At 46.0% G+C, this 14,379-nt stretch overlaps 1 protein-coding gene across 3 annotated transcripts; it reads left to right on the top strand.

The window, feature by feature from the left end:
- The first annotated feature begins 6,131 nt into the window (after positions 1 to 6,131).
- Positions 6,132 to 14,095, top strand: LOC130926550 (uncharacterized). Of its 3 annotated transcripts, XR_009066241.1 has the most exons (3): positions 6,132 to 6,328; positions 6,785 to 13,062; positions 13,519 to 14,095. XR_009066241.1 is itself a non-coding variant. In XM_057851486.1 (2 exons), exon 2 carries the CDS (start codon positions 7,032 to 7,034, stop codon positions 12,765 to 12,767), a length of 5,736 nt encoding a protein of 1,911 aa, XP_057707469.1. In that variant the 5' UTR covers positions 6,132 to 6,328; positions 6,785 to 7,031; the 3' UTR covers positions 12,768 to 14,095. The 3 variants fall into 3 exon arrangements, 1 of the variants encoding a protein (XP_057707469.1); XR_009066242.1 differs by having other exon boundaries at positions 6,132 to 13,062; XM_057851486.1 differs by having other exon boundaries at positions 6,785 to 14,095.
- Positions 14,096 to 14,379: the final 284 nt, after the last annotated feature.

Below are 14,379 nucleotides of genomic sequence, written 5' to 3'. Positions count from 1 at the left end.
TGCTTTATCTCACAGAAAAATGATAACCCAATATAAGAGTGAAAGAAAAGAATTTTTTCCCCTCGCACTTAAACAAGATTATTCACGGTTTCAACTTTCCTGTTTTTACTTGATGCACAACTTCAGTTGCTGAAGAGTCCAAGGTCTCTGTGGTCGTATTCTGCGCTTTGTATTAACTATCCACACTTTTTCAATAGGAGACAGGCCTCTACTGTTGGAAAGTCAGACTAGTACTTGGTCTCTTTTACTAAAAAGCCATAATGTTGCAAAATATGTAAAATCCAGCCTGGCACTGTCTTGACTAAACCTGAAGTCTCAATGTGTATGATTTCCGAAAACTTTAAAACCTGCTAAAGCACACTTTGAAATCTAGCTAGTTGCAGATTTTTTTTGTACCATTCCGCAGATTTATGCCTCAACTCAAGATAGTCCAGTTTCATGATAGACAGGTTTCTTGAGCGAAATATGGGCGGCGCCATCTTGGAAAATTTCTGCAGTTTAGACAAAACTTCATGAGTTGCAGCTGAAGTCAGCAGTGTGTAGACGAAGTTAAAACTGCAAAATCAAGCCAGAGGAATCTCCAAAAATGGATTCAGCATGACGTAAATGAGATGTAGAATAGATTGTTTGATTGTTCTTATTACTTAGTTGCTCATTCGTGGACAAAATTATAACAACCTGTCAGCCTGTATTGACGTGACGTGCCAGCCACTTGAGTGACCAAAATGAGGTGAAATTACACATTACATTTGCTGAATGCAGAAGGATTGACATGGATTTTGTTGTTACAAGGAAATACTACAAGGTATTGTATGTACATAATAACAAAAAAATAGTATGTCATTTTTATTGCAAATATTGATCGCAAAAAGATATTTGGACAACATGATTCCAATTCTTGTTTTATTTGAAACGAATGGTGCATGTGCAAAACAGGTCAATAAATTGTAATTTATAAAATTATAAATTATTAATTGAAAATTATTAAAATAATATTAATGAAGGTTGAGCATACGAGGAACGTGTGTTATCAGACAGCAGAGCTTAAGGGAGCTTCTCCAAACTGACATCACGGAGAACCTCAGCAGCATCCAGACGGGCTTTCTCCCGCTTTCCTTGGTAATTCCAGCTCCAATAGCGTATCTTAAAGTTGATGAGTGTAAAAAGCTCGATGTTTGATCTTGGGATCGAGCTGGTGGTCAGCTGAGAGGCGAGCCACAGTCTCCAGGCCCAGCCTCTTGGCCGCCCCTGGGTAGAATGCACATAGTCTCGTTATATGTCCATCAACGTACAGTAAGTGTTGTTGTGAGGCATACCAACTTATCTTCCCTTGCCTAACAGCATTTTCCGCCTGTAAACAAGCGAACAAAAATCTTGTAACACTTAGATTTATGCGGTGCCATCCAACACGTACTGATTAGCAACAGGCTAGCAGCAGCAGCAACAGTAGTTGTAGTAAAAATTATTAAACTTCATAATTACAATCATCATTGTAATATCAATAGCAAAGGCAACAAGTCGTTTCATGCGCAGATTTTAGGTTTCGTATTTTTGGAGCACATACCTTCCATAACAGCAGCAGCATGACTACACAAACGCCCAGCCGGGACCCGCAATACATGTACAGCCTGCAGTTTCGACATCTCCCTCCTTTGTTACCAGCACCCATGCTTTGTGGTAGGGATCAATGAGGCACTGGCTTGGTTCTACATCCATCTACAGCCTTCCTGAAGATAAAATTCCTGTGTTCATGTATGAGGACACATCCAACTTTGTGGCTGTGCAGGTACTGGAATGCCTCGGCGCTTCTCAGCTTCCTGATGGTGTTTCCTAGTGATGGGTCCAGTGATATTAATGCGCCGGTGCGCGTGCCGAGTTTATGGAGCAACCCCTGTGTCAGTGCGCGTATTGCTTTAGAAAAATCACGTGACCGATGCATGAACTCATTGAACTGCGTCGACACAGCCAAGCCGTGGTAAAAAAGCGCGTCTGTCAACGCGATGAAGCTGCTGAAACAACGACAGTTAATTCCTCGTTGTCTTCATGCCGTGGAAATGGACCAAACACAGGGAAAACGCACTTGTTGAATTCCATTCAAAAAACAATTAATTTTAAGGTATCTCTTAGTTTTTTTGTGTAACGGGTACACGCGGGCCCGTCATTTGCGGTGCGTGGAAAACTCCCTCTCGATGCTTTCAAGAGGATACTCTGGCAGTTAAACTGTTAGGTTAGTGGTCAGAGCATTCGCCTATCATACTGGACTCGTCGTGCACGTGGGTACGAGTCCTGACTTGAATGTGGTGAATGGATCGTACTGCATGGCGCGGCTACATGAACACCGGTTACATTATTCACATTATATTTTTTTTGCAGGTGAAGTGTCGCATTTGGACTTTCAACCTGTCATACACAAACAATGAAGTTTCTGGTAGTCCTAGGATAAACACAGGTCATTCAGCCATTCCTTTACTTTCCCACAGTAGCTTTGTTGGCAATATTTTAGAAATCGGTAATTAAGCTATAATTTATTTATCGTCCACTTCCATTTTTTTCTAATGGCCTATGGTAGCACTTAGATGACGAAGTGGGGATTCAAGGAGGTAATGCAACTGTAGATGAAATTGCAAAAGTGCAACGTTACATGGCTGAGCCGAACATGGCACACAATGCAGATTTTCTTCATTACTGCAGGAGCCATAGGACATTTTATCCAAAGCTTTCAACTGGCTAAGAAATTCTTGTGCATGCTGGCATCGTTGGTTCCATGCGAGTGTGTGTTGTCCACAGCAGGTGAAATTGCTAGTAAAAAAAAAAAAGAAAGAAAAAAAAAAGGAACCAAGTACCATCTAAATTTGAAACATTAAAAACTATGTTTTTGAATAAAATTTTCTTAGAACAAAAAGTCCACAAGCAACCTCATTCACCCATTCATTATTACTTACATCTTCACATTATAATATATGTTAACATTAATTTAAAGATAGGGAATAATGCAATATGAATGCAAAGACTTACATAATTTGATTTTACATGCTAGGTCATCAATTCAGTGTCAGTCTGTCGAGTGGGTTGCCTGTAGGGATTTTTTATGTCCAGCAAGTGTCAGTATTCAATGACACAATATCAACACTGTGTCAACACACTGTGTCACTTTGTCAACACGCTTCATGAGGTCTAACAGACCCATCACTAGCGTTTCCATCCACTGCCATAGAGTCAATAAAATACGATCATTTTTCACTTTTGGTCACCCTCGGCTACTTGTTAATGTTTACCCATGACCAAATGGCAGAAGGATTCGGTATTTCCAAATCGTGTTTTTCAGGGTTTTTAGTGAGTGATGCCACTCCAGCGCCATTGAAGTCAATGGTAAAAAACTTGAAAACAGAATTTGCGCACAGAAAAGTGGAAATAAAGCGAAAGTACCTCGGAAACTTGTCTATACAAATACTTTGACTTCATGTTGGGTTTGTGCTCTGACATGCTCTATCAAATATAAGACATTGACAGGTGTATTCCGTTAGACCAGTACTTCTCAAATGGTGGGGCGCGCCCCCCCAGGGGGGCGCAGAGCGATGCCAGGGGGGGCGCGAGTGACCTCGGGGAACATGCTTTTTTTTTTTTTTTTTTTTTTTTTGCCGTACTAGAATAAAGTGTACTTGCACATCCACTCCGTGGGTGGCAGTGGCGCTCTCATTTTCAAAGTGCGTGCAGTATTTTTGAAGTAAGCAAGAGCACACGGAAGAGACTCATGCAGAGCTGGACTCACGCAGCGACCCACTGTCTTCTTCGGTTCTCACGTGTCCGGCCGAGAAGTGCCGTTTTCGGCTTGGGATCGTCACGACCACCGCCCTCACCTACGGTTCTCCCTCGGCCGCCGAGAATGCGCTTTTTTCGGGCCGTTTGCCTTTGACTTTTAATATAGTGGAAAATGAGGAAAGACCACTGTTTACTGAGTCTAAAAATGATTATAGCAGAGAAGCCAAATCAGTTAAGACGCCACTTAAAGACATTAGACCTCAATCTCATTGATAAGCCGCTTGACTATTTTTCAGCGAAAATGTGCCGAATACTGCCAATTTTCACAATCGTCCCGCTTTGTCAGTGTTATATCAGTAAACCAGTGAGCACTGTGGTGAATCAGCGAAAATAAAAACTTTCCTTCTGTCCAAAGACTCCCCCCCCCCCTCTATTCAGTTTTGTTTTTTTTTCGGTCAAATTTTTTGGCATGTTGTCCTGAAGAGTAAATGTTTCTAATCAATTTGAATTTGTTATTATTTACTGATTTTATTACATTTTATTTTTCAGTATCAAATGGTCAAAAATGTACCTTGAGTGTATTTTTACAGTTTAGATGTGACTTCTTTTTTTTTTTTTTTTTTAACTTCAGGCAAATTGATGCGCGTTAAGTCTTTTCTGTTACAAGCAACACAATGTTAAAAAAGTTATACTTTATTATAAGTTGATCCATGTTACTTTTTTTCTTTAATAGAAAAAAAAGGACACAATGTTAGGCTGAGGCGTACTTATAATAGTAATATAGACGAATGATACTATTTACAGTGGCGGCAGAGAGTTGGGGGGGCGCGAAACATTTACGTCTTCCTTGGGGGGGGCGTAACAGAAAATAATTGAGAAGCACTGCGTTAGACAATCATGTCCAAACAACTGGATTTCCCACAGGTGGACTCCAATTAAGATGAATGATGATGAGAGGAAACAATATGCAGCTGAGCTCAGTTTTAAGTTTAATGACGAAGGCTGTGATTAGTCGATGAGCTGTTGGCCAAAATGTGCAGGAAGTAACCCAAATCAACACCAGCTGATCCAACACCCCCTCCCCGCAAATCAACCAATGAACAGAAAATGACCCAGAAAATTGCCAAACTGATCAGAAAGTAACCCAAAATCAAAAGAAAGTGACCTGTAAGGGCCCAAGTACACCAGATGCATGATCGTTGCGGTTCCGGTCCGGTTCAGTGTTGACTGCGTGCCACGCAGTACGTCAAAAACAGACAAATCATACCGGCTGCGCACGGCTGCGGTCCGCCAACTCCGTCCCCTCGTGAGCTCGCGCGTGATCGCGCGCGATAATGTGCCATTTAAAACAACGACAAACACACAGAGTCGGTACTCATCAGAGAAGCAGAGAGAGAGCACATTTTTTTCCTTGCATATTGATGTTGTAACGTTTGCTAAGCGTAAGTTTGGCCGCGAAACAACACACGAGCTTCAACGCCTTTTTCCTCTTTTTCTTTATTAACTTCCCGCCACCTCACCAATGCAAAAACAACAACTATATACATTGACGCTATCTAGTCCACCAATCGGAGCCTCAACAATGCAAAAACAACAACTATATACACTGACACTATCTACTCCACCAATCGGAGCGTCGCGCTGGTGCACCAGCACACCAATGACAGCCCCGCGTTGGTGCATAAATTAACCCACCGAGGACAGCCCCGGCGACGCTACAATATTTTAGTTGTGTCTGTCTCTTAATTCCAGATTGACTGCATCATGTTGAGATCAGGGCTCCGTGTGTGGGGGGAAGGGGGGCTATTATGCCCTTGGTTGTGTCGGTGGGTTTATATCTTTGTGCACATTTAAAATTTATGGCACATAACATCTCATAGAGCACTTATAAACAACTGTTAAATAATCTGTAATATTTATAAAATGGATAGCGAATTCTATACTACACGAACTAAAAAATAGCGTACTTGGAATTGGTGTCTCAACACTCCAGATTCCTGTGCCCAGCGCAAACTGTTGTTCTTTTCTATGAAGAGTCAAGTGAAATGTAGGAAAGAAAGAGAAACGTCTTGAATAGACCACCAGGTCGAAACTTGTGGGTGTTTCTTTTTTCTCTTTCGTACTTTTCCCCCTCGACTCTGTATACAAACCGACATTGTGTGTGCGCCGGGCACGAGAATTTCTGTAGTGGAACCACTTCCAGATACGCAGCTTTTTTTTTTTTTTTTTTTCACTCAAAGTTGTCAGCACGCCGTGTTTTTGATATCATTGCCAGAAAAACACATATAATAGGACACCTTGCAGCTTTGCTTTTAATGCTGTCCTTATAATAACTGTAATAAAGGCTCAGCCCTCGTCCTATTATTTTTGGATTAAGGTGTATTTTATTTTCTTAAGTTGTTCTCCCGCGGTTTTCCTGTGGGTGTCGCTATCTGACAAGGCCTGGTTTTTACTTGTGTTGGCTAGTAAGCAACTGAGCATTGAGCACATTGAGCATCTTTAATCTGTGCAATCCTTCCTTTTCCTCGTTCCTTGGTGTGCGTCCAGGCACATCAGTGAATGATTACAAGTAGGTGAACTGTTATACAGGTGTATTTCGTCTGTTTAGTTCCTTTTGAGACGTTTGTGGATTCGTTAGCATATTAGCATCGATCGCTAACGGTCGCTATCGCTAACGGGCGCTAATGGAGTGGTTTATATGTGCATTGTTTATGTTTTTATACCTTCGCGATGCATGTAGGATGTGGATGTTGCATGACCTGAGTTATTTCCTGTGTTAAATTGAGATTGTGTTAAATTTGTATTGTAAACTGGTATTGGGGAAAATTAGTATTGGAGACTGTGATGTCATCAGACGGTAGTTCACGTTACGGCCGCTAGATGACCTCATTTGACCATTTATTGTCAGCTAAGTCAGTCATTGTATGCTTTTTGGTTAATGTGTGCATTTGGCTGTATTTTCTTGATTAATTTGAAATGCATGATAATAATTGAGTTTATTCCTTTTTTCCTTTTATTGTTTCAGACTGGTTTTATACCTGGGTTTATACTTCACGTCCTGTGGAGTTAAATTCCTCATTTGTACATCAAGGAATATTTGGACAATTTAAGGCAAATTAAAGCCATTCTAAAGCAGCAGTGGTTTCAACGCCTTTTTTCCTGTGCTCTGACCGGCACACCATCCTGGCTACAGTTAGTCCTTACCACGAACTAGCCCTAGAACCTCACCTCACGAACATTTTGGTCCTTCGAGCCGGATAATTGTAATCAGGATGGACCCAGTGGAAGAAGTGAACCCTGCTGTGAGACCTAAGAGACAAACCCGGCCTCCTCCTGCGCTTCGCGACTATGAAGTGGATTACATAGGAAGCCACTCACGAGCTGGACCACCACAACCCTTCTTGGAGTACCAAGCTCAAGCCACCCCATTCCGGACACCTCCCCACCGTCGATCTTATGGGAATGCTGCTCACCTCGAGACGCCTCAGCTAGCCCCAAGTCGTCATCGGTGGACCAACGCAGAATGGGACAACCTGCATGGAACCCCATCTAGAGCATCACCTTTGGACAGCTCATATGACAGCTACCACCACTTTCCTCAAGCGCTCCAAGCAATGCAGGAGGAAAATGCAAAGTTGCACCAATCACAACAGTGGCTCAAGTCAGGCATGCAGCAACTTAATGAAGCCCGAAATGAGATCAAGGAACTGATAGACATTGCCCGCTCTTTGAAGACGGACATGGCTCAACCTCCTCGCACTGCTGCGATACCAGAGCATCCCTCCAGTGCTGTAGCGCCAATTAGCTACTCCCTCCAAGCAGACCTTCGGGAAGAACATGATTTGCCTCCTCCACCCTGGCCTAAGCTTGAACCAGATCTGCCAAGTAACAGACAGTTCCATCAAAGAGAAGATGTCACCAATCAGTTCCTTCACGTCTCCTCTCCTCAAGAACAAGCGCACGACTTCGAATGGCCTGCTCCACCTCCTCCGTGTTCGATGCCCGCTCCAGCAAACCCCATGACATGGCCTTCAACACGACCAGCTCAGCACCCTTCAAACCTTTACAGTCGTCCTCCTAGTAGCCATGTGTTACCCATGATATCAGAGTCAGTCTATAGAGGGCCAAATCCCACTATTCCAAAGTTCAGCAACCCAGACCCTAGTGAGTTCGCAAGACTGCGTATAGCACTAGAAAACCTGCTTCCAGGCAATGCCACCGAGCTGTTCCGTTACCAAATCCTGGTAGATCACCTTAGGTTGGAAGAAGCCAGGCTTATTGCTGACGCCTATTTGAACTCACCCACTCCGTACTCTGATACCATGGCAGCCCTCCATGAAAAGTTTGGTCAACCGCATCAACTTGCCCTTCGCAAAATAGCTGCTGTCCTAGAAGCCCCGGAGGTCAAGCGAGGTGACATTGCCGCATTTCAAAAGTTTTCTCTCCAGATACAATCCTTGGTGGGCCTGTTGCAGACCCTCGGTCCAGCTGGGGAAATCGAACTGAAGTGTGGCTCGCACGTGGCACGCCTATTAAGCAAGCTTCCTGCCGAACAGCGTGCAGACTTTCGAAGACACACTTTCAAGCAGTCAGGAATTAGCCACACCCTCTGTGACCTGTCTAAGTGGCTTCGTTATGAGTCGTGGTGTCAGGGGTTCGACAGTCAAATTGGTATCAAGGCTAGCAGGGAGCGGCCAAACGTGAGGAATGATAGCCGGACTGCCAAACAAACAGTGAGTGTCCTGCATGGAGCCGGTGAGTCCGCTGTTTACCCCTCACAGAGTAAAGCCAATAAAGTGAAGTCTAAGTCCAATGCCTACTGCGCCTACTGTGAGAGCAACGAACACTATCTTAGTCAGTGTACTGAGGTTGCCAAGCTCTCCAAAGAGCAGCTGAAAGAATGGATTCAGACTAATAAACGCTGCTGGCGTTGCGCACGCGCCCACTTAGCGGTCCATTGCACATTGAAGAAGCCTTGCAGCCGTTGCCAGGGCAAGCACCTACTCGCCCTCCATGAGATAAATGCCAAGCCAGAGAGGGGCCCCCAAGAAGTGGCAGTTAAAGAAGAGAGCTGTTTAGTTAGCTCTTCCTCACGTTCCCTCTACCTCGATCGCCCAGACGCAGGGAATAAAGTGATGTTAAAGGTTGTGCCCATCCTCATTCACTACGGAGCCCGGACCATGAACACCTTTGCAATTTTAGATGACGGGTCTGAAAGGTCGATGCTCCTACCGAGTGCAGTCAAAGCTTTGGGCATTAAAGGCATACCCGAAGACCTTCCCTTGCGCACAGTGAGGCAAGACATTGAGGTGCTTCCTGGATATACAGTGTCGTTCCGCATCTCCTCCGCTACCAATCCTCACACAAGCTACCAGATCAAAGGTGCGTTCACTGCAAGCCGCCTTAGCCTCGCCAAACACACCTACCCGGTGGAACGCCTTAAGCAGAAGTTCAGACACCTCCAAGGCCTTCCCATTCCTGCCTTCACAGAAGCGGAACCGTCACTTCTGATTGGATCAGATCAACCGCACCTAGTCACACCGATCCAACCAGTCAGGTTAGGTCCGCCTGGCAGCCCTGCAGCCATCCACACCAGACTAGGGTGGACTCTCCAAGGCCCAGTTCAGCCCATGGGGCGGCACACCAACTCAGTACAGTGTTTGTTCACCTCTTCCCCACCCCAGCTTGAAGAGCTGTACAAACATGTTGAGAGGCTGTGGCAAATGGACACGATCCCTCATCGACCAGAGAAGGAAGTAATGCGGTCAAAGCAAGACAAAATGGCGGTGGCTCTGCTCAAAGCTAAAACTGTACGTGTCAATGTGGAAGGCACAAGAAGGTATGCTACACCCCTGCTTCGCCATCCAGACATGCCGCTCCTCAAAGCCACTAGAGACTCTGTTATGCCACTGCTGCGCAGTACCGAAAGACGTCTAGAGAAAAATCCTACCCAGGCTGAAGCCTATAAGAAAGAGATACAGAAGCTCCTAGACTCCGGTGCAGTACGTGAAGTCACCTCAGAGACGCCACATGAAGAAGAGTGGTTCATTCCTCACCATCTTGTCAGCCATAATGGGAAGTGCCGCCTAGTCTTCAACTGTTCTCACCAATTCCTTGGACAGTCCCTCAATCAATACCTCCTGGCTGGCCCAACCCTCGGAGCTTCCTTACTGGGGGTATTGTTGAGATTCCGCGAGCGCCCGATAGCTGTCAGTGGAGATATAAAGGGCATGTTTCACCAAGTCCGCGTACTCCCTGAGGATCGCTCCTTACTCCGATTCCTGTGGCGAGACTTGAATGTGGATGAAACCCCCCGAGTATTTGAGTGGCATGTTCTTCCTTTCGGCACAACCTGCAGTCCATGTTGCGCAACTTATGCTCTGCAGTGTCACGTGGAGAATTCAGGTGACACTGAGGGCGACCTCAAGTTTTCCGTGGAGAACTGTTTTTATGTAGATAATTGTCTACAAAGCCTACGCACCCCAGACCAAGCTAAGTCGTTAGTTACTCGCCTTCGAGCCCTGTTAGCCACAGCGGGGTTTGACTTGCGTCAGTGGGCCTGCAACGACGCAACTGTCCTGAGCCACCTTCCTCAGGAGGCTCGGTCAGAGAGTTTGGACAAGTGGTTAACTCAAGACAATGCTGACCCCCAAGAATCCACTCTAGGCCTTAGTTGGAACTGGGAGACAGACTCTTTGAGCTACAAGCACAGGCCTGTATCCTATGAAACCCTGACTCTGAGAAATATCTACAAAGTCCTAGCCTCTCAGTATGATCCCCTTGGCTATTTGCTGCCCTATTCTACTCGAGCCAAGCTTATTGTTAGGCAGCTTTGGGACAGACAGCGTGGGTGGGACGATGCAAACCTCCCCTCTGAATTGGTGCAGGCCTGGTCTAATTGGGAGGGTGAGCTTGAATACCTACCTGCTGTGTCTCTTCCCCGTCCCTATGTTTCCACAGAGTCCAAGCTGGAGAGCACGTCCTACGAAGTTCACATCTTTGCTGATGCTTCGGAAAAGGCGTATGGAGCTGTCGCCTACCTACGAACCGAAGATGGAGAGGGTCGCGTGCAGCTGTCCTTCATCCTTGCACGATCACGCGTCGCTCCCAAACGCACACAGTCCATTCCCCGCCTGGAGCTCTGTGCAGCACTGGTAGCGGCACAGCTCGCCCACCTCCTCAAGAAAGAGTTGACCCTGGAAGTGACTCAAATAGTGTTGTGGTCTGATTCCACTACTGTCCTGGCATGGTTACAATCCCAGTCATGCCGTTTCAAAGTGTTCGTTGGGACGAGAGTAACTGAGATCCAAGAGCTCACTCAGGACTGCAACTGGCGCTACGTCGGATCAGCCGATAATCCTGCCGACGACCTGACGCGGGGTAAGTCCCTGCGAGACCTTGCAAAACCTAACAGATGGTCTTTGGGACCCCCCTTCCTCCAACAGAGCTCGGACACCTGGCCCGAGAAGCCCGTGACAGAGCCACTTGCCGACTCGTCTGAACTCCGCAAGGCCACCTTCTGCGCCCTGGCAGTTACCACACCCACCAGTTCAAGTGGTCCGGTGTATGATACATGGCAGCAGCTAATCCAAGCCAAAGTCCAGGAGCTTCAGGGACAAAGCTCACCTGGGTCCTCACCAAGTGCACGTGAGTACCAGCGTGCTGAGAGAGAGGTATTGCTGCAGGCCCAACAACAGTCATTCCCTGAGGACTTTAAGCTGCTGAGCGAGGGGAAGCCAGTCCTCTCTAAAAGTCGCCTGCTGACCTTATCCCCTGAGATGGACAGATCTTCTGGCTTGTTACGGGTAGGTGGTCGACTACGACGTTCTGAAGGGCTCAGTGACTCTGTATTGCACCCAATTGTTCTGGACCCCTCACATCCTGTCACTAAGCTGCTCATCCAGAAGTATGACGCAGACCTAAATCATCCCGGTCCAGAGCGAGTCTACGCCGAAATGCGTAGGTCCTTCTGGATCCTCCGAGGCAGAGAAGCAGTTCGCCGACACCAGCATTCCTGTGTAGAATGCAGACGATGGAGAGCTAGACCATCTATCCCCAAAATGGCGGATCTCCCAACCGCCCGCCTTAGACTTTTCAAGCCTGCCTTCTACTCAACTGGAGTTGACTGTTTTGGGCCGATGCTGGTTAAAGTGGCCAGACGTCATGAGAAACGCTGGGGGATAATTTTCAAGTGCCTGACTACTCGAGCAGTTCATCTGGACCTCCTGCAGAGTATGGATGCCGACGCTTTCTTGATGGCTCTACGCAGATTCATCGCTCGACGGGGAGTCCCTGCCGAGCTGTGGTCCGACCAGGGGACCAACTTCAAGGGCGGAGAGCGCGAACTCAAAGAGGCCTTCGCTAACATGGCTCCCACCCTGCAGCAACAACTTGCTTCTCAAAAGATAAAATTCTGCTTCAACCCCCCGGCAGCCCCTCATTTTGGTGGAGTGTGGGAGCGGGAGATCCGCTCCGTAAAGGCTGCTCTGCACACCGGCGTTGGAGCACAACCAGTCCACGAAGATGTCCTCCTCACCGTTCTGTTGGAAGTAGAATCTATCCTCAACTCCAAACCACTTGGATACGTCTCCAGTGATGTTGCCGACATCGATCCCGTGACCCCGAACACGTTGCTGATGGGGCGGCCAGATGGATCGCTTCCGCAAGTTGTGTATCCAGAGACAGAGACTCTGAGTCGGAAACGATGGCGGCACTCACAAGTCCTTGCTGACCAATTCTGGTCAAGGTACATAAAGGAGTACCTCCCTACCCAACACATCAGGCAAAAGTGGCACTCAGCTACCCCCGAGCTCCAAGAGAAGGCCGTCGTCATGATTGTGGAACCACAGCTTCCCCGAGCTTCGTGGCCCATTGGACAGGTGACCAAGGTCCACAGGAGTGATGATGGGTGTATTAGGTCAGCTGATGTAGACGTTAAAGGTCATGTCTACACCCGTCCCGTTGCTCGCCTGGTGTCGTTGCCAGCTCTTCCATCCGGTGAAGAGTAGACTTTCTGTGAAAAGATGCCTTTATTTGGGAGCAAATGTGCATGCACATTTGGGGGCGGCTGTAATAAAGGCTCAGCCCTCGTCCTATTATTTTTGGATTAAGGTGTATTTTATTTTCTTAAGTTGTTCTCCCGCGGTTTTCCTGTGGGTGTCGCTATCTGACAAGGCCTGGTTTTTACTTGTGTTGGCTAGTAAGCAACTGAGCATTGAGCACATTGAGCATCTTTAATCTGTGCAATCCTTCCTTTTCCTCGTTCCTTGGTGTGCGTCCAGGCACATCAGTGAATGATTACAAGTAGGTGAACTGTTATACAGGTGTATTTCGTCTGTTTAGTTCCTTTTGAGACGTTTGTGGATTCGTTAGCATATTAGCATCGATCGCTAACGGTCGCTATCGCTAACGGGCGCTAATGGAGTGGTTTATATGTGCATTGTTTATGTTTTTATACCTTCGCGATGCATGTAGGATGTGGATGTTGCATGACCTGAGTTATTTCCTGTGTTAAATTGAGATTGTGTTAAATTTGTATTGTAAACTGGTATTGGGGAAAATTAGTATTGGAGACTGTGATGTCATCAGACGGTAGTTCACGTTACGGCCGCTAGATGACCTCATTTGACCATTTATTGTCAGCTAAGTCAGTCATTGTATGCTTTTTGGTTAATGTGTGCATTTGGCTGTATTTTCTTGATTAATTTGAAATGCATGATAATAATTGAGTTTATTCCTTTTTTCCTTTTATTGTTTCAGACTGGTTTTATACCTGGGTTTATACTTCACGTCCTGTGGAGTTAAATTCCTCATTTGTACATCAAGGAATATTTGGACAATTTAAGGCAAATTAAAGCCATTCTAAAGCAGCAGTGGTTTCAACGCCTTTTTTCCTGTGCTCTGACCGGCACACCATCCTGGCTACAGTTAGTCCTTACCACGAACTAGCCCTAGAACCTCACCTCACGAACAATAACGATCTGCATCGTATATCACTTTGTGCCTTTCCACCTCCATGATGAAGCGCTCATCATCCATCTTTGCCCGTGTTTAAACCGTGATTAGGCAGGCACCTGGGCTTTTGACGTCAGGCCCAGCTCCGCCCATTTTGTCGGATGCGTGTCCAGCAAAAATAGAAAATAGCCTATACCATCCGGCGGGCATGCGGCACGCCGGAGGTGGTTCGCAGTCAAATCCGGAGCACTGACACGGCCAGTATAAGTTTAACAATAGGATATAATGGGAACGGATTGGCTCCGGCGCTATTTTTTACCGGAGACGGACCGGAACCGCAACGATCATGCATCTGGTGTACTTGGGCCTTTAGAGCCCCTCAACCAAGGGCGTAGTTATGCATAGGGACAGTAGGGACATAACACTACCAACTTTTCAAGATGCTAAAACTGTCCCAGCAAACTTTTAAGCAACCTTATTTGCATTATATAATGAGTCGGTTATATAGAGAATTTAGATTGTGTTCCCATATGTTGTAACGATAGAATTGACACTACCATTATTAAGTGAATTATTATCATTATGTTTATGTTTGCTAATAAAAACCAGACATTTATTTAGTTTTCTAAATCTTTCTTTAGTAGTTTTTGAAAACAAAGGTTTGAA

This window comes from Corythoichthys intestinalis, chromosome 12 (assembly GCF_030265065.1).
Source record: "Corythoichthys intestinalis isolate RoL2023-P3 chromosome 12, ASM3026506v1, whole genome shotgun sequence".
Taxonomy (NCBI): Eukaryota; Metazoa; Chordata; class Actinopteri; order Syngnathiformes; family Syngnathidae; genus Corythoichthys; species Corythoichthys intestinalis.
The sequence above is the reverse complement of the archived record's forward strand: the minus strand, read 5'-3'. Positions and strand labels throughout refer to the sequence as shown.